The 25404-nt window shown below is 40.6% G+C and overlaps 1 protein-coding gene across 1 annotated transcript in view; it reads left to right on the top strand.

Moving 5' to 3' along the window:
• Nucleotides 1-25404, top strand: part of RNF115 (ring finger protein 115) — a 78732-nt gene that overhangs the window by 22002 nt on the left and 31326 nt on the right. The window contains exons 2-3 of the mRNA XM_016202391.2: nucleotides 10320-10378; nucleotides 20637-20700. Coding sequence (XP_016057877.1) covers nucleotides 10320-10378; nucleotides 20637-20700 — 123 coding nt within the window. The remainder of the gene's footprint in view (nucleotides 1-10319; nucleotides 10379-20636; nucleotides 20701-25404) is intronic.

Here is a 25404-nt window from a genome sequence, read left to right on the forward strand (position 1 = left end):
AGCCTCATGCATAGGATTTTCCTAAAATCCCTCAAAGAGGCAGCAGCTGGCTTCAGTGTGCACCGTACATTTTGATAAGGGGCCCCAGGCCTTGCACTAGTGGCATCCTGCATTGGTTCATAGCTTGGCCTCTCCTGGACACCTCTAAGCCCAGCACAGTGGCAGCCCTCTACGGTTTGCTGTGTAGCTCATGCTGGGTGGCCCTGGGCAAGGCACTCGCACAGGCTGACTTTGCACCTCTCCAGAGGCCCCAGAGACATTGCACCTGGTGGTCAGCCTCAACCACGCTGGATTACAACCCTACCACATCCACAAGTGACACACTCAAGGGGCGCACTTGGTGAACACCAAAGCTTCACTGAAGTAAACCCTGCTCCATAGGGGTATCTCCAGCACACCAGCTCTTTAGCTGTAGTTGCAGCTGGTCCTCACAGCTGATTGGTCTGGGGGTCAGTTCCTTCCATTGATGCCAACAGCAACCAAGGTTCAACTACAACAGGACAATGCACACAGCCCACATAGGGGAGCACCTGGAAGGCCCAGCTCAAGTGACCTGGGAGACTGAGTCACTGGACCCTACAGGACACTTACTACACAAAGCCACTCTACCAATTCCAGGAGACATAGCAGCTCTACCTAATACATGGAAACAAACACCAGGAAGCAGCCAATATGTGGAGGCAAAGAAACATATCACAAAGGGAAGAACAGAAGAAATCTCCAGAAAAGGAACTAAATGAAATAGAACCAAGCAAGCTACTAGATACAGAGTTCAAAATAATGGTTATAAGGATGTTCAAGGATCTTAGTAAGACTGTTAAGGAAACTAGTGAGATCATCAATGACATAATAAAGTACCAATCAGAAATGAAGGCTACACGAACTGAAATGATGAATAATTTACAGGGAATCAACAGTAGGGGACGCTGACAATCAAATCAGCAATTTGGAATATGAGGAAGCAAAAAACACCCAACCAGAAGAGCAAAAAGAATCCAGAAATATGAAGATAGTGTAAGGAGTCTCTGGGACAATTTCAAGTGGCCCAACATTCATATTATGGGGATGCCAGAAGGGGAAGAAAGAGAGCAAGAAATTGAATATCTATTTGAAGAAGTGATGATAGAAAACTTCCTCTACCTGGTGAAAGAAATAGACTTACAAGTCCAGGAAGCACAGAGCGTCCCAAACAAGAGGTACCTAGCCCGGCCGGGTGTGGCTCAGCGGTTAAGTGTTGACCTAGGATCCAGGCGATCAGGGTTCAATTCCCGGTCAGGGCATATGCCCGGGTTGTGGGCTCGATCCCCAGTCGGGTGTGTGAAGGAGGCAGCCGATCGATGACTCTCTCATCATTGATATTTCTAGCTCTCTCTCTCCCTCTCCTTTCCTCTCTCTGAAATCAATAAAGATATATTAAAAAAAAAAAAAACCTAAAGAGGCCCTCACAAAGACACATCATAATTAAATGACAAAGGTTAAAGACAAAGAGAGAATCTTAAAAGCAGCAAGAGAAAAGCAGTTAGTTACCTACAAGGGAGCACCCATATGACTGTCAGCTGATTTTTCAACAGAAACTTTGCAGGCCAGAAGGGAGTGGCAAGAAAGATTCGACGTGATGAAAGGCAAAGACCTACAACCAAGATTACTCTACCCAGCAAAGCTATCATTTAGAACTGAAGGTCAAATAAAGAACTTCACAGATAAGAAACAGCTAAAGGAGTTCATCACCACCAAACCAGTATTACATGAATTTGTTCAAAGGTCTTTAAGAAGAAGCTAATGAACAAGAATCTGACAAACTAAATAGATCTGGAGACACTGACACAGGCAACAGACTGATGTATCTCAGAGGGAAGAGGGAAGGGGTGTGGAGGGTGGGGAGAGATTAACCAAAGAAGTTACATGCATATATGCATAACCCATAGACACAGACAATAATGGGATGAAGGCCTGGAGAGGTGATGGTATCACCTCTGGTGAGGTAGAGGGTATCAATGGGGGGTGGGGGGAATGGGACACCTGTAATGCTTTCAACAATAAAGATAAATTAAAAATAATAAAATAGTTATAATCATTAATTAGCCATACTTTATAACACTGGTGAGGTAATGTAGTGTTTATAGGAAATTAAGTTTCAAATAATTCAGATTTCTGCCCTAAAGGAATTACCTGCTTACAAGTGAATATATTCTAAATTAGAGGTTAGTAATCTGTGGAATTTTTGTATTTATTGAATTGATATATGCCAGCATAGGTAATAAGTCAACAAGTATATTTTTTATAGCTATGTTTCTTGTTCTATGTTATTTAATATTATCACATCTGGATACTCTTTGTTCTGAAAATCTTGCTTATAAATTTGCTTAGACTTCTTTTTGTTTTTCTTGAAGATTAAAAATAGATTAAAAATCCTGATGAAAATTTCTGTAAATCATCTATCCATCCTCTAGACCCATTTTTGTTATAGAATTTATAAATGTTCTTATTTTTTTAAAGGTTCCTTAGTTAATCTCCAACAACTTTCCTTTTTTCTACATCTTTAAGAAACTCTATTCCATTTTTAATAAAGTCCATGTCTTCCAAAAAATTGTATTGTTTATGAACTTTGAAATACATGTCACATTTATTTGCAAAAAAAAAAAGTATAGTGATAAGACACATATTTCTTTTACATAGATGGATACAGGATAGTTAACAGTCAACAATAACAATGAGGGGATTTGAGGTCTCCTCAGAGCTCTGCCTGTGCTTTGAGGGATCTGGAAAAAGGAAAATTACCTTGACATTCCAAAGATATTGTTGTAGATGCAAAAAGACTAAATAGACAGCTCAGTTAGGGTAAAGGTTGACCTTTGTCAGGGAAGATTTTAACCTAGGACATGGCTACCCACCATAAACTGCTTTTAGTTAAAAAGTTTTCATTTCAGACCATCCTTTATACTTACTTTTAGGACTCTTGAGTTTGCAATGCTGCCACACAGGCCTTCCCTGAGCTTGTCTAGTTAGCATGTGACCCCTTTTCGTCCACAGTAGTGACCATTTACTAATTGGGCTTCTCATGTGCTCAGTATGCTGGGAAAAACCTCAGTCTGAACTCTCAGCTTTCTGCACTATGCCCCACTTATTTACACAGTCTGATTCAGCAACTGTAGGGAAATCCTGGTTTTGTTTTTTGACCCAGGGACTAAGACGTGGCATGTTCAAACAACTGTATAATTTGGACATTTTGTTTAAATAGGACCTAATTGAGAACCTGGGTCGGAGCTTTTGCTGAAAAAGGTGGCCTCCCTTTGTCTCAGTGGAACACAATTTAGGTTTTCTGAATCTGTGCCTTCTGGACTGCAACTCCTTTTTGCTCAAATATATGCTTTTTATTCATTATTACATCTAAATTTTTATTAAGTTTATTGTTGAAAATATTACAAATGTCCCCCTCCCCCCCTTGATCCCGTCCACCATGTACCCCTCCCCCTAGGCCTTCACCAAACTATTGACTATGTCCATGGGTTATGCATATATGCATATAGGTTCTTATGTTAATCTCTCCCCACCCACCCATCCACCCCTGCCTTCCCTTTGAGATTCGACAGTCTGTTCTGTGCTTCTGTCTCTGGATCTATTTTGTTCATCAGCTTATTTTGCTCATTAGATTTCACATATGAGTAAGATTACGTGACACTTGTCTTTCTCTAACTGGCTTATTTCACTTAGCATAATCCTCTCCAGGTCCCACCATATTGTCTCACCGGGTAAGGGATCGTTCCTTTTTACAGCTGTATAGTATTCCATGGTGTAAATATCTGAGAAGATATTGGGTATGATTTCATTCTTCTTGGACTTGTAGAGAGTTGTTTTGTGTCCTAACATATTGTCTGTCATTGAGAATGTCCCATGTGCAGTTGAGGAGAACGCATATTCTGCAACTTTGGGGTGAAATGTTTTGTAAATGTCAATTAAACTGATTTGACTTAGTGTGTCATTTAGAATCACTGTTTCCTTGTTGATTTTTTTGTCTGGAAGATCTATCCAGTAAAGTCAGTGGGGTATTAAAATCCCCTACTATGACTGTTTTGCTGTCAATCTCTGCTAAAGTCCTCCAGAAGTTTATTTTTCTCTTTTTCCAGCTGGTGTGAGTCTTTTATTCTGAGGTGGGACTCTTATAGACAGCATATATTTGGGTCTTGCTTTCTTATCCATTCAGTTACCCTATGTCTTTTAATTGGAGCATTTAATCCATTTATATTTGAGGTTATTATTGATCGATACTTATCAATTGCTATTTTATTTCTTTATGCCTATGTTTCTCATTCTATTTCAACTTCTTATTACAGCAGTCCCTTTAACATTTCTTGCAATGCCAGTTTGGTGGTGATAAATTCCATTAGCCCTTTTTTGCCTGGAAAGCTCTTTATTTCACCATTTATTTTTAATGATAGCCTTGCTGGATATAGTAGTCTTGGTGTCAGATCCTTCCTTTGCATTACTTTGAATACTTCATGTCATTCCCTTCTGGCATGTAGAGTTTCTGATGAGAAAGCAGCTGACAGCCTTATGGGAGCTTCTTTGTAGTTAACAGATTGCTTTTCTCTTGCTGCCTTTAAGATTCTCTCTTTGTCTTGAATTTTTGGCATTTAATTATGATGTGTCTGGGTGTGGGCCTCTTTGGGTTCTTCTTGCTTTGGGACTGTGTGCCCCCTGCACTTGTGTGACTTTTTTCTTCACCAGGTAGGGAAGTTTTTTGCCATTATTTCTTCAAGTAGTTTCTCTAACTCTTGCTTACTTTCTAGATCTTCTGGTAGTCCTATGATGTGAATATTGTTACATTTCATGTTGTCCAACAGCTCTCTTAAAACTGTCCTATGTTTTAGTTGTTTTTCCTTTTTAAAAAAAAAAAAAAATCTTTATTGATTTCAGAGAGAGGAAAGGAGAAGGAGAGAGAGAGATAGAAACATCAATGATGAGAGAGTCATTGATCCAAGCCCGCAACTGGGCGTGTGCCCTGACTGGGAATCGAACCCTGATGGCCTGGATCCTAGGTCGACGCTCAACCACTGAGCCGCACACACCTGGCCAGGCTGCTTTTCCTTTTTGGCTCTCTGATTGGGTGAGTTTTCAACCCTGTCTTCTATTTTGCTGATCCAATCCTCAGCTTTCCCTAATCTGCTGTTTATTCCTTCCAGTGTTTTTTTTTTAATTTTTACTATGTAATTCTTAATTTCCTTCATAGTTTCCATTTGTTTTCTTATGCTGTTGAATATCCTTATGATCAGTATTATGAATTCTATATCTGATAGATTGCTTATCTCCATTTCATTTAGCTCTTCTGGAGAATTCTTTTGTTCTTTCATTTGGGGCTTGCTTTTTTGTCTCCCCATTTTTCTCCCTGTTTGGATTTGTTTCTGTGTATTAGGTAGATCTGCTAGGACTCCTAGTTGTTTGGATGGCCTCTGATGCAGGCCAGTGTCGGACACTGTTTATGATTGGCCTTGAGTACCCTCTGTGAAGTTTTATGTACTCCACAGCTTCTGGTTTCCTCTGCTGGGGCTGGGTGTGTTTGGGCAGTACCAAGATGTTTACCAAGGTCTGCTTTTCCAAACCTGGGGTCCAGAAGCAAATGAGGCAAAGGCTCAAAGCACCCAGAGGCTGTTAGTCAGTCTCTTAATGAGCCTCAGGCTGTAGAAACTCCACTGCGTGGGGAGAGAGGGTTTTCAGCAGGGTGCGGCAATTGCCCCCCCCCCCCCCCCCCCCCCCCCCCCGCAGGCAAAAGCTTCTTGGAAGGTAAATATCTGCCTGAGAAAGATGTCCTCTGTCATATGGGGGGATAACTTAGCACTGGGGTCCCAATGGGTGCCCTCTGAGCTCTATTCCCCAGCCATCCACCCTGGATTCTCCTCACACACCTCTAGTCCACTCTGCCTTCCCTCTACTGGAACCCAAGGTTGGTGGCTACACACAAAACCTTGTGTGTTGGCCCTTTAAGAGGGTGCCTGTATTTCCATCTGTCGTCTTTTCCTGGCAGACAGAAACCCTGCTGTTTTTCACAGCCAGATCTTATGTGTGTACCTTTCTCAGTTCTGGAGCTCTGGGCTGGGGAGCCCAGCTTGGGATTTAGACCCCTGAGTTCTCAGTGGGAACCCCCCACAGCTGAGATAGTCCCCTGAACCTTCAGCTGCTTCCTGTGGGAACCCTGCCAGCCCTCTTGTACCTCCCCACTTCCTACCAGTCTCTATGGGCTCTCCACTTTTCCTCCTTGGTTATGAGGGTGCTCTCCAGCTAGTCTTCAGTTGCAGTTGATTATTCAGGAAGGTTTTTCTATATTTTAGTTGTAATTCCAGTTTGGTCCTGGGAGAACATCAGTGTAGCTTCCACTCAGTCTGCTACCATCTTGGAAATCCTCTACACTCTGAATTTTGATTTACAATTTTATTTTTACATTAATGTATTTTTAAATTTTTTATTCCCATCCTCCCCCTTCCCATTGGTAACATCACGTTGTTCTCTGCATGGGTCTATTTTTTTTTATTCATTTATTTTGGTGTGTTTCAGATTCCGCATATGAGTGAGTTCATATAGTACTTGTTTTTGTCTGACATATTTCACTTAGCATAATATACTCTAGGTCCATTTATGTTGTCGCAAATGGCAAGATTTATTTTTTTAATTTATTTTTTAACAAAGTGTCTTTTTTTACTTTTATGTTTTTTATTGATTTTTAGAGAAAAGAAGGGAGAAAGAGAGAGATAGAAACATCAATGATGAGAGTCATATATTGGCTGCCCTCTGTACACCCCACTGTGGGGATCGAGCCCAAAACTCTGGCATGTGCCTTGAGTGGGAATCAAACTGCGACCTTCTGGTTCATAGGTTGACGCTTAACCACTGAGCCACTCTTGGCTGGGCAAGATTTCATTTTTAATTGCTAAGTAATATTCCAATAGTGTGTGTATGTGTGTGTGTATTGTGGGGGCTAAAAAATATATTAATACTTTTGCTTCTACCTTCTATATTCTTCTAGCCTGGGCTGATAGTCAAATTAATACAGACAAGTTAACAGGAGAAAATAAAGTTTTAATACATGTGCATGTGGAATTCACACAGGCATATAAATTCCAAAGATAAGTGAGGCAACATTGGGTATATAAGACATTTTGGACATACGAGAAGGGGGGCTGGGTCTTAGATTTCAGAAGTGAGAGTGGGCCATATATAAGTAGTTGAGGTAGAGTGGAATATACAGGGAGAAAAATTCTTGGTAGGGTATTTGGAAACAATAGGACATGCGATATCTAGCCAACAGGCCCCTGTCTGAATCCCTCTGTTTACCATATTTAATTCAAATTAGACTAAGGTGAAATCCTAAGATTTCCTTCCTGAATCAGGTTTATCTATCTAAATCTTTTGGGCATGAAAAGATTCCTTTTGAGTCTTGTTTCTTAATAAACAACTTAAAATTAATATCCCAAAAAGCATCTTCAGAGTGGCAAAACTTTGGTGCACACCTCCCGCTTCCCCATATCTTTATCCATTCACCTATTGATATATTACAGGCACTGCACAGACAACAGGAAAGGTGTTACTGGATAGCCCCCTGAATCGGAGGGAGAGGGCTGTTCCCTTCTTGGTTCCTGTCACTCTTGTAAGGAATGAATTCAAACGAGTGACAGCAGCATTGTAATAAAGCCAATTTATTAAAAAAGTAATGCAAATTTATTAAAGAAGGAAGGCAAGCAAATTATCAAATTACATCCGGCCTATAGGGTGTGGGTGGGCTCTCTCAGCTAGCCTGAGGAGTAAGTCTGGTGGGGATTCAAGGGGTTATATACCCTTCTGTCTATAGACTTTAAGTTCCTCTGATGAATATCTTGGTACAGACCTTAATATCTTAAGGTCTCCCTCTTTACTTTGCAATGGCTTTCCTAGAATTTATATGAAGCACCTGGCAATTTTATCTTTCCAAGTCCTGGGACTGCTGGCTTCCCTGTTTAAACGGTGAGATGAAAACTCCCACTTCTCTTCCTTCCTCAAGATGGCTGACTTCTTTGTTTAGTGAGATAGGCTCTTCTTTCCTTCCTTCTCCCTTCCGCCTCCTTCTTTAGCAGTTCCAGGGTGATTTAAGCTATGTATATCTGGTTGGGGAGTATGTATACTATGTATTTAAGTTACGTATACTCCTTCCCTTCTCCCTCCTTTCCTGCATTCTTTGGTTAGTGAAGAGAGCCATTTATTCTCAATATAAGGTTTTGCAGCTAGCTAGCTGCATGTTTGTCCTTGTTTAATTTTCTCATCTCAGCTTCCCTATTCCTCCTGCCCTGGAATTTTCCTAGCTTCTCACTCTTCTGTAACAGATGGACACCTAGATTGCTTTCATATCTTGGCTATTACTAGGAGTGGTACAGTGAACCAATAGGGGTGCATTTTTATTTTCAAATTAGTGTGTTGTTTTTTTTCAAATACCCAGAGGTGGAATTGCTGGATCATATGGCAGCTCTATTTTTAAGTTTTTGAGGAACCTCCATACTGTTTTCCATAGTGCCTGCGCTAATTTACAATTCCACTGGCAGTGTATATAGTGTACAAGGGTTTCCTTTCTCCAAAATCTTGCCAGCATTTGTTATTTGTTGATTTATTGCTAATAGCCATTCTGACAGGTGTGAGGTGATATTCGTTCTGGTTTTGATTTGCATTTTCCTGATGATTAGCAGTGATGTTGAGCAGCTTTTTATGTCTGTTAGCCATCTGTATGTCCTCTTGGGAGAATTGTCTGTTCATGTCCTCTGCCAATTTTTAAATTGATTTGGTTGAGGTTTTTTTAGTGTTAAGTTGTAGGAGATCTTTGTATAGTTTAGATATTAACCCATTATTGGATATATCTTTTGCGACTCTTCTCCCATTCAGTAGGTTGTCTTTTCCTCTTGTTCATGTCCTTCACTGTGCAAAAAGTTTGTAGTGTGATGTGGTCCCATTTATTTGCTTATTTTCTTTTGTTTCTCTTGCTTGAGAAGATATATCCAAAGAGATACTGCTAACAGCAGTGTTAACGAATTTACTGCCTGTGTTTTCTCCTAGGAGTTTTATAGTTTGAGGTCTAACTTTTTTTTAAACTATTTTTTTAAGTTAATTTTTTAGAGAGGAAGGGAGAGAGAGAAACATCATTGTGAGAGCAAAATATGCATTGGCTGCCTCCTGCCCGCCCCCTATTGAGGATCGAGCCTGCAACCTAGGCATTTGCCCTGACTGGGAATCCAACTGGCAACCTTTTGGTACATGGGATGACACCCAACCCAGGGCTCAGGTCTAACATTTAAGTCTTTAATCTATTATTGAGTGATTAATTTTTTTAATCCTCACCCGAGGATATTTTTTCCATTGTTTTTCAGAGAGAATGGAAGGAGGGGGATTGAGGCTACAATCGAGGCATATGTCCTTGACTGGAATTGAACCCACAACCCTTCAGTCCATGGGCTAATGCTCTAACCACTGAGCCAAACCGGCTAGGGTTTTAATCTATTTTGAGTTTATTTTTGTATATTATGTAAGAAAGTGATCCAATTTTATTTTCTTGCTTGTGTCTGTACAGTTTTGTCAACACCACTTATTGAAGAGACTGTCTTTACCTCATTGTATAATTTTGCCTCCCTTGTTGATTAATTGGCCATGTAAGCAAGGATTTGTTTCTGGGCTCTCTGTTGTATTTAATCATCTATATATCTGTTTTTATGGCAGTACCATACTATTTTGATTATTGTAGTTTTGTAGTATAGTTGGCTATCAGGGAGTGTAATCCTCCTACTTTGTTGTTTCTCAAGGTTTCTTTGACTAATTGGGGTCTGAATATTAAGTGTTATTTGGAATCAGTGGTAATAAAAAAATTGACTAGAAATATTGTAAAACTTCACTGTAAATTCCTCGTCTACACATTGACTTATGCTGTGATTCAGTTTATGTCTTCTGTATATACGTAGTAAAAAACAGCAGTTTCTGTACCCATCAATATTATAATCTTTTACCTTTGATACCACTAATGGAGCTTTTTCATTAGATTTGAAGAGAAAATTAGATAATGAATTCATTCTAGTTAAAAAAAATTAAACCCAAATTCAGAAAAAGGGAAAATCTCTGACATCCTCCCTTTCAGCTGTCCTTGAGAACCACTTATGAAGCTATTCTGCAGACATCTTATGGAATTTGTCATTTTCCAGAGTATAATAGAAAAAACCTATCGTGGGAGTGAGCAAGCATGTACACATTCCACAGCATCAGCTTGCACTGCATGTTATACTTAGCTTTTTAATGAAAAACTTTATTTTTTTCTTTTATAGGAATATATTTGTCCCAGATGTGAATCGGGCTTTATTGAAGAAGTGACAGATGATTCCAGGTATTGTACAAGCTCATGAATAAATCAGGCATTCTGCTATCAAAATTATTTTGTCTCAGTATTGACTGAATGAATAGAAAGGAATTTGTTTTGTAACTTATACTCTGGTGAGAGGAAGGTGGATGGGTTTGGATGCAGAACGGTGGCAGAGGGGAAGGAGAAGAAAAATGGGAAAATTTGGAAGCTGATGTGAAAGTGAGTGTGAGGAGATGTTTTGTTTCTGATTGTGTGTGGTGGCATTCCTTGGAAACCTATATCCATAACAGTAAATCTGGTAAATTTTCATTTATTTTCTGAGACTTTAGAGTGCTCTTAGATTATTGATTACTTTTTAGTGACCAGTCTGTTGTTTGAAGATAAACTGCTGTTAAACCTCCTTGATGGGCTTGGGAGCGACATCTGACAAAGATATCTAATAAACAGGCTGTTTTCTAGCCAGGAAACAGTTGTTATTTTGCCTTGAGAAAGTCTTGGGTCCTTACTCTTATTGGAATTATTGCTGCCAACTGTATGCCATCTTTCTACTGTAATATTAATATTTGGCTTTGTAATGCTTGAAATTGGCTCTCATTGGTCTTAGTAGAGGTATAAAACCTATAAAAATGGGAAATATTTCTGAAAGTGATATGAATAGAATGAGTAAAACTATAAAAACTTAAGAAAAAGTAGAATAGCATTGATAGGATGGGTTTTTTGGCTAAACATAGTGGCACATTTGTTTTTTTTGTGGCTGTGTGGTTAAACCTTAGTTGGATGATTGAAGTACTGACTAGATAAAAATCTGTAATCTGAAGCTTTTAATATTTATTTGGGGGATTTTAACGGCAGTAAATAATTCCTTTACTGTTGCTGTTGGCAGAATCTAAGCTTGACGGTGCCTTCCACAACCAGGAAAACTACACATTTTACAGTATGTACTACTAGTTTAAGTTTATCAGCGATTGATGATTTTATTTATGAATGAGTTGGAGCTTCTGGGGCAGTATATGGCATGGCATCTAGTTTGTTATAAGCACTTAATGTTAATCTAATAATCTTGGTTTTAAATAACACAATACCAACTCTAAGCCTATAAGATTAGTATGATAGCAAAGTTAGCAATTATGTGTGGATGGCATGTGCTAACTTGGGTAGCTTTTTATTTGTGCTATTATAATTGCATCAAATACTTATTTTAGGCATTTAGGCTCTGCATGTGTTAAATAAAAAGAGTGTGTTGGTCTTTGGGTGGCAATTAATGGGTGTACTTTTCTAAGTTTTTAAATAGTAATCCTGGTTTCTTTAGGCCTATATACAAAGCACAGTTATTGAACATAGTAAGTAACTGCAGGGTGAATCTTTTCCAGTAGGGGACTATGAATTCTGTGGATCCTATTTTTGATTGACTTAATGATTCTTTTATTTGTACCTTTGTAGATTAAAGATTGTTCTGTACAGGTGCTATTGGTAGCAAATACTACAAATACAAAGATTATGTCTTTTGAAATACTGGTGTTTTAAATGGTTGAAGAATTTTTTTCTTACAACCATTCTCTTAGAGGCAGCATGGTATTTCCTTCTACAAAGTTCATAAATAGTTGCAGATTTGAATAGTTAGAAATTGTGGTGGTAAGTATTAGACAGTAAAAACGAATGAGGAAATCCTTATATGTAAATATTGGATAATGGGCCCCATTTGCTACTAGACATTCATCTTGTAAACATATGAAATATTCAAACCTGTAGAGAATTTTTGTGAGTTTATTTGAGCCAAACTGTCAACAATTGCCAGGAAGCAAAATCTCAAGGATTGAGAAAATTTTTCTGCTCCAGAGAATGGCAGTTTTTCATCTTATTTTATACATTATAATGAAAATAGAAGATATAAGTGGGTACATGAAATCCATTGGTGATAGATTAGGGAGGTGGGAGAAAGCAAAACAGGGAAACCTCTGGGACTGGATAAAAAGTAAAATGATAGACCCATACTTCTTTTACATAGGTGGGTGCAGGAGAGTTAACTGTCAACAATGAGAGGAATGGTGCATTGGTTGTGCCCTGAGGGGCCTGGAGAAAGGGAAGCTACTCTGACATTCCAAAGGGATGCAAAAAGACAACAGACAGGCTTAATTAAGGTAAAGACTGACTTTTGTCAGAGAAGATTCTAGCCTAGGATATAAATTGCTTTTAGTAAAAAGTTTTAATTTCACACCATCTTATGTGGTTTTGTTGTGGAACCAGAGACGCTCACCTTACTGAAAGACCAAGTGGCACTTGGAGGCTCCGGGTCCAGGAGGTTTATTTTACACTGGCGGGCCCAGAGGGGTCCAACTCCAAAGTCTGAGCCCCGAGCACATTTGGGAAGGAGTTATATACCGTGCATGCTTCCGCCTACATGGCAGCTATACCTTGCTTAGGGTGGAGAAAATCCCTTTCTGTTTTGGTGCATGCAGGAACATAGCAGGATAGCAATAGGGGAAGCCCCAGGGTGGGGGGGGGCACACAACAACTTTCGGCTATTTTATTTTACTTTACTTTACTTTACTTTATTTTATTAAGTATATATTGATTTCAGAGAGGAAAGGAGAGGGAGAGAGAGAGAGATAGAAACATCAATGATGAGGGAGTCATTGATCGGCTCCCTCCTGCACGCCCCCGACTGGGGATCGAGCCCACAACCCAGGCATGTGCCCTGACCGGGAATCGAACCCCAATCACCTGGATCCTAGGTTGATGCTCAATCGCTGAGCCACGCCCGGCCGGGCATGTTGGCCATTTTAGACCGAGTTTTCCCTTATCATTCCCCCCTTTGGTGCCCCTGAGGCGGCAAGCCTCGAGGGCATCATTAAAGTCATCTAGCATGGGATACCCTTGTAAAGCTAGGACCTTGGCTGTGGTTAGGCAGGAGACTGAATTTTCAATGAACCTCATTAGTTGGGTGAGGAGGCAAGCACCCATTTTGACAAGGAGGGCAATGGTGATGAGTGGCCCTGAGAGGGGGAGTAACCAGGAGGATCATTGTCCTTGTCCCCACCATCCCCCGGCAGTTTCTTGCTTCCTCCGTTGTTTGAGTCTCTCCCTGAGTTCCTTTACTTTGGTAACTACTATTCCTGACTGACTTGCGAAGTAGCAGCATTCCTCTCCTAAGAAAATGCATGATGCCAGGGTATAGTAAATAGTACACAATACAACTCTAGCAAGTAAAGTCCAGTCAGGAGGGGCTGTTGCAGCAAGTCCAAGTCCAAGGATTAGGGCGATGAGTTCGGCTGCAACTAGGAACCAGAGGTCTTCTGTGCTCATCGGGTAGCTGTCTGCCTTAGCTGGATCTTGAGGGTTCACCTGGGTCCGGGCTGGCTCTCTAGTCTTCCAAGCACTCCTCGGGAATGTCATGGGCTTTCTTGACTCTGGAATGATGGTCCCACGGGGTGATACCTATAGCTTTAAGAGCAGTAGGGGTGGTTAAAACTACAGTGTGGGGTCCTGTCCAGCGTGGCCTGAGGGGCTCCTTTTTCCAGTCCTTGACCCATACTAGGTCTCCAGCCTGGAATGGATGGACTGGAGTCCCTAGAGGGATGGGGTCCCTTTCAACTGTGTACTGCTATAGTTCTGACAGGGTAGTTCCCAGGGCCTGAGGTTGTTTGGTCAGGCTCCGGTCCCCCACTTGATGTAGGTTTCCCGGGATGCTTCCTAAATTTGGGGGAGGCCTTCCATATACTAACTCAAAAGGGGAAAAGCCTAACTTTCTAGGGGTGCAACGGATATGTAGCAGGGCCAAAGGAAGTAGATCTACCCAGGAGAGACTGGTTTCTTGGCTGTATTTGGCTAATGTTTCTTAAGGGTACGGTTCATGTGCTCTAGTTTCCCTGAGCTTTGAGGCCTATATGCCGTGTGGAGTTTCCATGGTATGCCGAGGGCCTTCGACAGGGTCTGGATGATTTCAGCTACGAAGGCCGGTCCGTTGTCACTGTGGATGCTCAGCGGTAGGCCGAACCTAGGGATGACATTCCCTAGGAGGGCCTTCTTGACTTCTCTGCTTCTTTCAGTCCTAGTGGGATATGCTTCTGCCCATCCTGAGTATGTGCAAACTAAAACGAGGAGGTACTTATACCTGTGGCTGGGCAGAACCTCTGTGAAATCTATCTCTAGGTCCTCAAAAGGAGCGTTTCCTGTTCCCTGGGCTCCAGGAGAGGGCCCAGGCATGGAATGTGCGTTGTTCCTGGCACAGGTAGTGCGCCGTTCCCCTCCTGCTTGGCACAGTACTGGCAGGTGGCTGATGTAATACTGTTTTTTCAGAAGGGCTTCCAGGGCAGTTTTTCCAAGATGAGTGAGCTGATGGTACTCAGATACCAGGTGAGGCCCGAGGGTTACCCGGACTATGATGCGGCTATCAGGTAGTTGCCACCAGCCCTGACAGAACCTGATGGCCCCCGAGTTCACACAAGCGAGCTTGGCAGAAGGGTTTCTGGACAATCCAGTCCCCGTTCACTCCAAGTATTGTGGCTGTCCTCTCTGGGGCGGCCACAGGCATGGTGACTACCGAGTGTTCTCCTCTGATGTCTACCATATCAAGCCCAGTCCCCCTCAGTCAGAATCTATGCCGGCTAACCCAACAAGGTTGTCTTCTTGTGGCTCCCCTTGATATTTGCTAGGTTTCCGAAGTTTTCCTTTATTGGGACACTCATTTTTCCAGTGCCTAGTCTCCTTGCAGTAGGCACACTGGTCTGCTCCCAGTGGGGTCCGTCGCTTTTCCCCTTTTGGCGGGCAAGTCTTCTTTTGCCCTCTTGATCCCTCCTCTCTGAGGGCCGCTGCTAGGAGGCTGACTTTCTTCTTCTTGTCAGCTTCCCGCTTGGCAGTGGCTTTTCTGTTCATGTAGGCTTTGTTGGCTATTTCTATCAATTGAGTGATATCCATGCCGGTGAAACCCTCCTTTTTCAGGACTTTCCTCCGGATGTCAGGGGCGGCCTGTGCCACAAAGGCAGTGTTGACCATTTGCTGGCTCTCTGGTGTCTCGGGGTCAAAGGGCGTGTGGATCCTGTATGCCTTGCAGAGCTGCTCATAATAATCCCCAGGGGTTTCCCCTGGCTGCTGCGTTACTGAGGAGACTTTGGCCATGTTCATTGGCTTTTTGGCCTCCCTCGAATTCCACGGAGGACTGCCTCCTGGTAGCGCCGGCTGTGGCCCTGGCCTCCCTCAGTGGTGAAGTCCCAGTTGGGGCGCTCCTCGGGGGCTCCCCTTAAGGCCCAGCAGGATCGTTCGCCTCTGTGGGGGCGTTATCTTCTAGCCATTGACACGCCCCCCGATAATCCGACTGCTCTCCTCCGTGTTGAACAGGGTACAGAGGAGCTGCTGGCAATCTTCCCAGGTTGGCCGGTGTGTCTGGAAGAGGGATTCCATGAGTTCTGTCATGGCCTGCGGCTTCTTGGAATACGGCGGGGTGTTATGCTTCCAATTGAGGAGGTCAGTGGTGGAGAAGGGCTGGTAGTACACCATGGAGCAGCCAGGTTGAACTGTACCATTGTCATTCAGCCTCTTAGGTTCTCAAGACTCTCTGACTGGCATCTGGAGGGCTACTTGGCGTGGGCAGAGTCTCCCAGCCCATCCGGGTATGGGAGTGCCTTCTCCTCCTTGGGGTGGAGGTAACACTGACGATGGTGGAATATTAACATCTGGCACCAGAGAGGCCGTAGGTTCTCCTCTGGGATAGGGGGGTGGCCTGATGGGAGGCTCATCTTCTTGGTCTCCCACAAAAACTCGAGGGGTCTGTTTTCCTTCAGGCTGAGCAACGAAGACCTTAGCCTCTCCCTGCCTATTGGTGCAGAACTGTACCCAAGGGGGGAGAGTCTGCACTGTTTCTAACCAGGAATCTATATAAGGAAACTGCTGCGTTTCCAGGGTGGCCGGGGTTTCCGGTGACAACTTGCCAGACCTGGCAGATTGTGGGGACATCCAAGGTTTCCCCCGAGGGCCAACCAACCCCGAAGGAAGCCTGTCTAGGCTTGAGCAATAAAGTGGATACACAGCAACTCAACTTTTTTTTAAAGGTATGTGGTAGTTCAATTACTTTTTTGGCATCGATTGTAGGGTACTTTTGGGCTTGTTCTACATCTGAAGTATTTTTTACAAAAGCATTTTTATTTAATTTTTTATGTTTTTATTGATCTCAGAGGAAGGGAGAGGGAGAGATAGAAACATCAATGATGAGTCACTAGATTGGTTGCCTTCTGCACACCCCCTTCTGGGGATTGAGCCCACAACTGGGGATTGAGCCTAAAACTGGGGCATGTACCCTGACTGGGAATCAGTCCTGACCTCCTGGTTCATGGGTCAACACTCAACCACTGAGCAATACTGGCTGAGCAAAAATATTTTTAACTTCTGAAACCAATACTGGTGTGAAATCGTTTCTAATAAGAGAATAATAAGGCCTGGGAATGATGACACAGCCGACGTCGACAGTGGCATTTGCTTTGCTTTTTTCACTTTTGGTTCCTGACTAGTCAGGGTGTATGTTTCCTTGATAAGCTCAGCACAGTGCCGGGATTGGTACTGTAATTCTGAAAATGAAAGCCATTTGTTGTAGTTTGTGGACTTTATATCATTGGGGTGAGTGTGGGTGCATTTGTGTCTCTCGAAGTAAAAGTGTTATCCAGCGGTTCTTGTGGTTCTTTTTCCATCCCCTTTTCCCCAAAGGTTTAGCCGGTTTCCTCTCCTTGCAAATTTCATGGGGACGTTATTTCTTCCTGTCTTTGGGCATAGGCAGCTATTTTATTGTTTACACATGTGATACTAATTTAACAACTTTTATTTTCAAGTTATCCATATGGAATGTGGCATTGTGGGGTTTTCAAAAATGATGAGTGCTCTGTATAATGTCTGACACTTAATAAGCACTCTACATATACTTGTATTAATAAAATAGTCATTTTTGGGGACGTAGTATTTACACCAAGGAAACTGAAAAACAGTACAAATCAGGGCCTCCCCTTCCCTGTTCTCCAAGACCGCCAATTTTTAAGCATTTACTAGCATGCCATAATTGACATTTTTTCAAGAATTTTTATTTTCTTTAAAGAAACAGACTGTTGAAAACTTTTTGAAGTCTATTAAATGTATTTCTTTTCCTTGGTGGAAATAGAGAACTCACTGAAACACATAAAATATCTTTGCCATCAAGCTGTTTTTTAAACTATTAATCTTTTCTCCCTCAATAACCTGCTCCCTTGTTAATCTAGCATTCTATTTTAACTAAATCCCAGTTCCTTTTCACTTTCCTCTTTAAGTTTTTTTTTTTTTAATATATGTTTTTTATTGATTTCATAGAGCAGGAGAGATAGAAACATCAGTGATGAGAGAGAGTCATTGATTGGCTGCCTCCTGCTGGGGGTTGAGCCTGAAACCCAGGCATGTGCCCTGACCCGGTATCAACCTCAGCCTGTTGGATCATAGGTCGATGCTCAACCGCTGAGCTATGTGGGCCAGACTCCTCTTCAAGTTTAACCGCCTTCCCCAATAAACCCCCTCACACACCTTTCAAGCCTTCTGAAAGAGAGAAACAGCATTTTTTATGATAAAGGTGAACATTTTTCAAAGGTATTTATTTAGTTCATATGGCTACCTTTGCTTTGCCTGGTAAGCACTAGAGCCTGTTAGCTGCTACTTCAACACTCCTAGGCTTCTGAGTGTTGGAGGAAAAGCTATGTACATTCCCTTTTGTTTACACACCAGATTAGATTTCCTTAAAATTCCAAAGGATTTTCAGAAGGTTAACTTTCAAATAGGAAACTTCATAGGCTGAGCAGGCTGAGAAAAGGAAAAAGAAAGTCATGTCACCATCAAGCAGTTCCATCAGGGGATGGAATTTTAAATTATGTCTCACACCCATTTCTTAATGCAAAGTAAATCACTTGAACAGAGTGCAGGCCAGTTTTTACTTTAAAAATGTTGTGCTAAGGCTGTCTTCTTGAACTTTAAAAGCACACTTTGAAATTACTTTACCTATCAAAAGAAACAACATTTCACCCCGAGTCTTCTTCATCTTGTGTTATTACTTTTAATTGTTAATAAACCACATTAATTTTAAACTAATTCTGTTTTGAAATTCTACACTGAATTATATAAAAATGAATTTATTTATGTACAGCTCAAGTTGAGTGGGTCTTTTTCTGTACTCTTCATTAGTTTTATTTTTAGTAATTTCTGCCATTTAAGAGAGATAGCAGCTCGGGTCCCTCGTCTCTTGAAAGAGTAGTGTTGTGGCAGTGTGAAGGATGGAAAGAAATTGGGTTTTACCAGGGCTGTGCCTAGCATTGGTACCATCTGACTGTGGGTTGTGAGCTTGACTGCAGCTTGTTTTGTTTGGAAAGTAAAGAGCTAAAATATAATTCGATAAACTCAGACCACGCTATTAACCAGTATAATTAATTGTTTTGTTTAAATCCTTCATTTTCTTAAGTTTTTCCACAACCTGGCTAAATGCTTCTATATTATCAACCTCCCTGCCTCTGTAGATGCTGATCATGTCTATTTGAGAAAAGCATTTGTTCATAAGCCGTATTTTTCCAGTCTGGCTAGTTTTCTCTCAGAATACAAACGAAATGTTCTAGAGATGGAAATAGGCCATGTTTGTTTCCATTTTGACACCATGTTCATATTTTAGGAGTGGGGAGCAGTTCTTGTCTGACTAAGAAGTTCTCAGAACATCCTTCTCTCTACCTTAGCCGAACTCTCCACCTAGAGGGAACTCCCTCCTGTGCCAAGCAAGACCAATTCTGCAGCGCCCTTCCCAACCTCCTGGATGAAACTGACATGTCTTTCCCGTGCTCCCACCCAGGAGCACCTATCACTGCCCCACCCCCACCATCACCATCCTTGTCCTCTGTCAAGGGCTTTCAGTGGTGCCAAGCACTGTTCTACGTGTTTCACATGTGTTAAGTAATCCTCACCACTACCCTATTTTAAGTGCCATTATTATTTCCACTTTATATGTAAGGACACTGAGGCACTGAGGTTGGTGCCTGAAGTCTCTCAGCTGATAGGTGACAGAGCAGGACAGCTCCAGGGACTGTGTGCTCAGTGTTCTACCATACGTCCCTGCTTCATTGAGCTAGTTAGATACATAGTTGTTTCTCACATATGATACTAATTTAACAACTTTTATTTTCAAGTTATTCATATGGAATATGGCATTGCAGGGTTTTCAAAAGTAACGAGCGCTCTGTTTAATGTCTGACACATAATAGACACTCTGCATATACTTGTGTTAATAAAATACAGTCTTTATCCTTTGAACTTATATTTATGAAAGGAGGGAAAGGGGTAGAAATGGATGAGACAAATTCTAGGTATTTACAATACAAGGTAGAATTTGAATAAAAGTCAGTGTAGAGGGGTGTGGGAGAATCTCATTTCAGTGGTGAGTTCAGAAAAGACTTACTGGAGGAGATTGCGTTTGAGATGGGCCCTGAAGGATGGGTAGGGTAATCAAAGAACAGGATAAACTATCAGAAGAAAAAAATATTTATTGAGCCCTTTTATAATGTGCAAAATATAGTACCAGACCCCTTAAATTACTACATTTAATCATTCCCAAGAAATATTAATTATTGTGTTCTCAAATGTGTTTATTTGGTAGTTGAATGGTTTTTTAATGAAACATTTTGAGAATCTTGTCTTATTTCTTAGCCTCTTTGAGGATAAATGTTTGTTTTTCTTCTTTTTCTAAATCAGATTTGAATTGCTGGCTCTATAGGTCCTTCTTCTCTGTGGTTGCCCCTCACCCCAATTTTTCACTTGATTTTGTAGTTATAATTAAAAAAAAAAATTTATTTATTGATTTTAGTGAGAGAAGATGGAGAGAAAGAAACATCAAAACATCGGTTCGTTGCTCCACTCGTGCATGCACTCACAAGTTGGTTTTCTCCCCTTCCTCCCATAGGAGCATTTTAAATTAATTAATTTATAAATTTACCTTTATTGTTGAAAGTATTACATATATCCACACTGGTTAACTCTTGTATATGCCCTGACCGGGGATCTAACCAGCAACCCTGGCGCATTGGGACAACACTCCAACCAGCTGAGCTACCTGGCCAGGGCTGTAGTTACACTTTTTTATAGAGTCATCCACGTGTCAGTTTGTCATAATTTTCTTTGTAGGTGTCATGTTGGATGAGTCATTTTTCCTTACTGGGCTTTGTTCTCATTGTACCATTCTCTGTTTAGCTTCTGGGAGGGAAGCTTGTTTCTGGGAATAGAATCACTTACTCCTTTTTCTCTTTAGTTTTTTAGGAGGTGGTGGTGGTGGCAGCCGCATGGACAATAGCACATCAACACATTTTGCGGAGGTAAGTTTTCCTTTGGGCTTAGGGAGACTTCAGGTAGTGGGTGGATGTTAAAATCATAATGTATTTTCACTTCCCTGTGCAGCAGAGTATCAGAATGGATAGGGAGAAGGTGGTCAGGAGTAGCCCTTAGAATGGTTTGTGTTCTCAGTAGCTGGGGCTTTGGCATACGACTTTTGGTAAACCCTTGATTAGAATAATAGTCTCTAGCTGTGCTGTTTTAAACCTGGTGGTGTTTTGTATTCTGTTTTCTGCTTTATTGTGTATAATGGTGTGAAAATAAAAAGCTTGTGCTTTTGAATTAACAATGTTGCAGATTCTGCTTTAGTGGCATGATAGTCAAGTAGAGAGTGGGCCAGGATAAATTAATAGAAGTCACACTAAGGCACCCCTTCAACTTTACACAGAGGAACTGGTTTCTAGAAATTACCTCTACTGAACATGGTAGCTTGGTATAATTGGAATTACAGGGTCAGATTAAGGATAAGATATTGACTTGTCTTCCAGATCTCAAGATGGGACCTATAATTAATTTCCAATTCTTTATATAATGTAGCATCCATGTTTTGGGGTATGGGCGGGAAATTTTAACTGTAATCTGAAAATAAGGCTCTAGTGTGCATCTTTGAATACCATTTTATAGTAAAATCAGAGTAATTTTCTTTTTTCACTTTATTGACTTAAAATCTCATGTTAAGTTTTTTTTTTTTTTTACCATTTTAACCATTTTAATTTTTTTTTCTTTTTTAAAAAAATATATCTTTATTGATTTCAGAGAGAGGAAAGGGAGAGAGAGAGAGACAGAAACATCAATGATGAGAGAGTCATTGATCTAGCCCGCAACCCAGGCATGTGCCCTGACCGGGAATCGAACCCGGGAATCGAACCCTGATCGCCTGGATCCTAGGTTGATGCTCAACCGCTGAGCCACGCCTGGCCGGGCTAATTTTAATTTTATTTTAATGATTATTTTTTTGATCCTCACCCGGAGGATATGCTTATTGATTTTAGAGAGAGAGGAAGTTGGGGGAGAGAGAGAGACAGACATCGATTGGTTGTCACCCGTAAGCACCCTGACTGGGAATTGAGTCCAGCCAACTGAGCCATACCGGCCAGGGCTTAATCATTTTTAAGTGTACAATTCAGTGGAATCACATACTCTGTTTTTAATCATTTAGAATGTATAGCCCACCAGCTCAGCCTACAAAAAACACTAGTTTGTTTTTGCTTCTATTGCCACAGAACTTACTTGGCTCTAGAAAGTTAACAGATGCTAAAAGAAAAATAAATTAAATCTCATAATCAGAATTTCTTTGTGTTTTAGGATTACATTAGCCTTTTCCAGAGATAGCTCAAGCGCCCTGAGTTAGCAAAATTTTTAGTATTTATATGTGTGTGTAAATTAAAACTATTTTAACAGTGTATTTGAAAAGTAGTGTTCAGTCAGAAGCCCATACACCCTAAAGTCTTCTCTTTATCCTCAGATTTTTTTTTTTTTAAATATATCTTTATTGATTTCAGAGAGAGGAAAGGAGAGGGAGAGAGAGAGAGATAGAAACATCAATGATGAGAGAGTCATTGATTGAGCCCGCAAGCGGGCATGTGCCCTGACCGGGAATCGAACCCCGATCGCCTGGATCCTAGGTCGACACTCAACCGCTGAGCCACGCTCGGCCGGGCATAGCCTCAGATTTTTATGTTAGACTTATAGCCAATAAAATTGATGACATGTTTGGGTAATAGTACTGTTTTATTAAGGGCATTTTCATTTATTTATGGTCTTTGGTATCCAGTATTAAGTTTTTTGGTTAACTCTGAAGTGCCTTGTTACATGGATGCAAGACAGACCATGTCTTTGAACTCCCATTTTAATTTTTTCATTTTGATGGATTGAAAACATTATTTAAAATTTATTCTGCTTGCCAGGCCTAGAAGTCTGTTCTGATTTTAGTATTTTTCCCCCCTCTGTGTGCTATTTCCTGATAACACAGGTTGTCTCTTACTGATTATGCATATATGGAGGAAACTTCATCTGATTTGTTTTTTAAGTGTTAGTTCTCTTTTAGGAAATGGAAATACATTGGTCTGTCAGTTTTATAGATATGACTCACCAGGAGGAGATGCATTAAGAAGAAAAATAAATATATGTAGTCAGTTTCCTAACTTTAGTAATGCTAAATCTGACACTGATGGCATGAGCTGTTCTTCAGGTGTTGAAATAGTTTTGCTGAATCATAGCCTGTGACTTCATGTTCTTCAGAGTTTGTAGCAATGCCCAGTTTTCTCTCTGTAGAATTCCCTTGTAATCATGCCTGAATATTTCAGTTTTCTCCTTTTTAAATGATATTTTTGTATTAAAAAAATTTGACTTTGATATTTTAGAAGTTTCCAGGGTTTTTAAAAGAATCAGCTAAGTAGTCTATTGAACTCTTTAAAAGTGCTGTACTAAAAGTAGGGGCAAGAAGCAAATATCATGGTTGCCTTGCCTACAAGGAATTTATAATTTAGTTGGAGAAGTACAAACACATGTGAAACAAATAAGAAAACAGGAAAGCATATAGAGAGTATAATACAATTATTGTGGTCCCTGGCCAGGTAGAGCATTGTCCTGATAAGCCAAGGTTGCAGGTTTGATCCCTGGTCAGGGCACATACAAAAATGAACCAGTGAATGCATAAATGAGTGGAACAAGTTGACACCTCTCTCTCTCTTTCTCTCCATGTCTCTCTCCCTCTCTTCCTCTCTCTAAAAATCAATAAATAAAAATTAAAAAATCAATAAAATTATTATGGGGTCCATGTAACAAGCATAGTAGGGAGAGATTAGATTAGGTGAGCCTGCAGTCTTTGAAAAGTCTTCAGGAGGAGAGGTCAAATGACCTAGTGATATGCTGGAATCAGATTGCCTGAGTTCAAATCTTGGATCTACCACTTATTTACTGGGTATGTAACCTGGGCAAAATTACTTCAGATCTCTCTGTGCATCTGTTTCCTCATCTGTAAATTGGGGAAAATAATACCTCATAGGATTGTTGTGAGGGTTAAGTGAGTGAATACATGCCAGGTGTGTAGGACAATGTGCCTGCCATATAGAGAGTGCTTTATAAATTTTAGTCATTATTTTTATCACCTTCATGGAGATGGCAAAACAAGGCTTTCTTCAAGTACCAGAGCCTTGAAGGGTAGATGGAATTTAGATAAGCAAAGAGGAGAGAAAAAGATAATATTTATAGGTTACAAGGTTTTATACTCCTGTCCCTGAAGAAAAAAAACTTAGAAAATTATATATAGAAACCAAAGTTACTGTTCTTTTCCATATTTTAGTTGGTAATTTCAACAACGATTTATGTTCAGTTTTGCTGTTTTTCTTCAGCCAGAGCTGCTTGTGCAATGAAAAGGTTATTGTCTATAATTAGCATTTATATAATTATTTTCTATAATTTGCTGAATTATTAAAATATTAGATATATTAGAAAAGGCTTAGCCCAAGCAAAATTTCTAACAGAACCAGTATTGATTTTTTATTTTTTATTTTTTAAAGTGGGTCTGAGGTGGGGAGATATAGTGGGTTAGGATGGAGTGAAGGTGGGAGGAGGCTGGTTGCCAGTTAACGTGTGAGGGTCAGTGGAGAGTGAATATAAAAATGTTGCTAGCAGTTTGTAGAGAGATGATATTGCTCTACTGAGGTCTCTCATAACCTGGGAATTGAGCCCATGGCTACCTGAGGGTTTCATTGATTATTTGAAAGCTTCTGACCATGACCCTGGTGCCAGTGAGACATCTGATCTGAGAGTCTCAGCTTACCGGAATGGATCACTTCATTGCAGGAATGGCTGTGGCTGCTGTTTCAGATTAGCAAAATATAAGGGAGATAGGTAGCTTCCTAGAAAAAGAACACCCAGTATGCACAAAAGGGCAGGGAGCTCTGAGCAGCCTGGTTTATATTTTTTTAAAATAAAATTTGTTTTACATATGTAGCATTATAATGGTAATTTAAAAAGGTATTAAAAAATATCTGGAGTCCCACAATTCTAAGAGCTCCCTTTCTCCATACATTTTCTCCAGGTTTTGTCCTGAGGCATAGATACCGAAAGATATTATAACAACATTAAGACGATTCTTATTTTTTAATTTTTAAAAATATATCTTTATTAATTTCAGAGAGAGGAAAGGAGGGGGAGAGAGAGAGAGAGAAACATCAGTGATGAGAGAGTCATTGATCAGCTGCCCAGCCCGCAACCCCGGGCATGTGCCCTGACCGGGAATCAAACCCCAATCGCCTGGATCCTAGGTCGATGCTCAACCGCTGAGCCATGCCTGGCCAGGTGACGATTCTTTTAAATGAAAAATCTCGCATATTCTCATTACCTTATTTTAGTTTTATTTTTTCCTGTATAATTCCATTTCTCACATGTGTGCTTCCTGTTTTCAGACGCAAGCATAGGAGTATACCACATTATTTCTCCTTTTTAAAATTTACTTAGTATTATGTCAGATCTTTTTACTTGTCTCTTCATAGTTTGCAAGAATTATATTTTATGTGATTTCATATTCTTTTATATTTGTACTATATTTATTAAACTGCTATCCTGTGTTAAACATGTCTTGTTACATGTGATGGTTGATACTTCTTCCTTCCACCTCTGAGTCTAGAACATACTGAAAAATAAAACACAGAAGCTAGACAGATGGAAATAAAAATTTAGTT

The sequence above is a fragment of the Miniopterus natalensis genome, chromosome 19, assembly GCF_054644295.1.
Source record: "Miniopterus natalensis isolate mMinNat1 chromosome 19, mMinNat1.hap1, whole genome shotgun sequence".
Lineage (NCBI taxonomy): Eukaryota > Metazoa > Chordata > Mammalia > Chiroptera > Miniopteridae > Miniopterus > Miniopterus natalensis.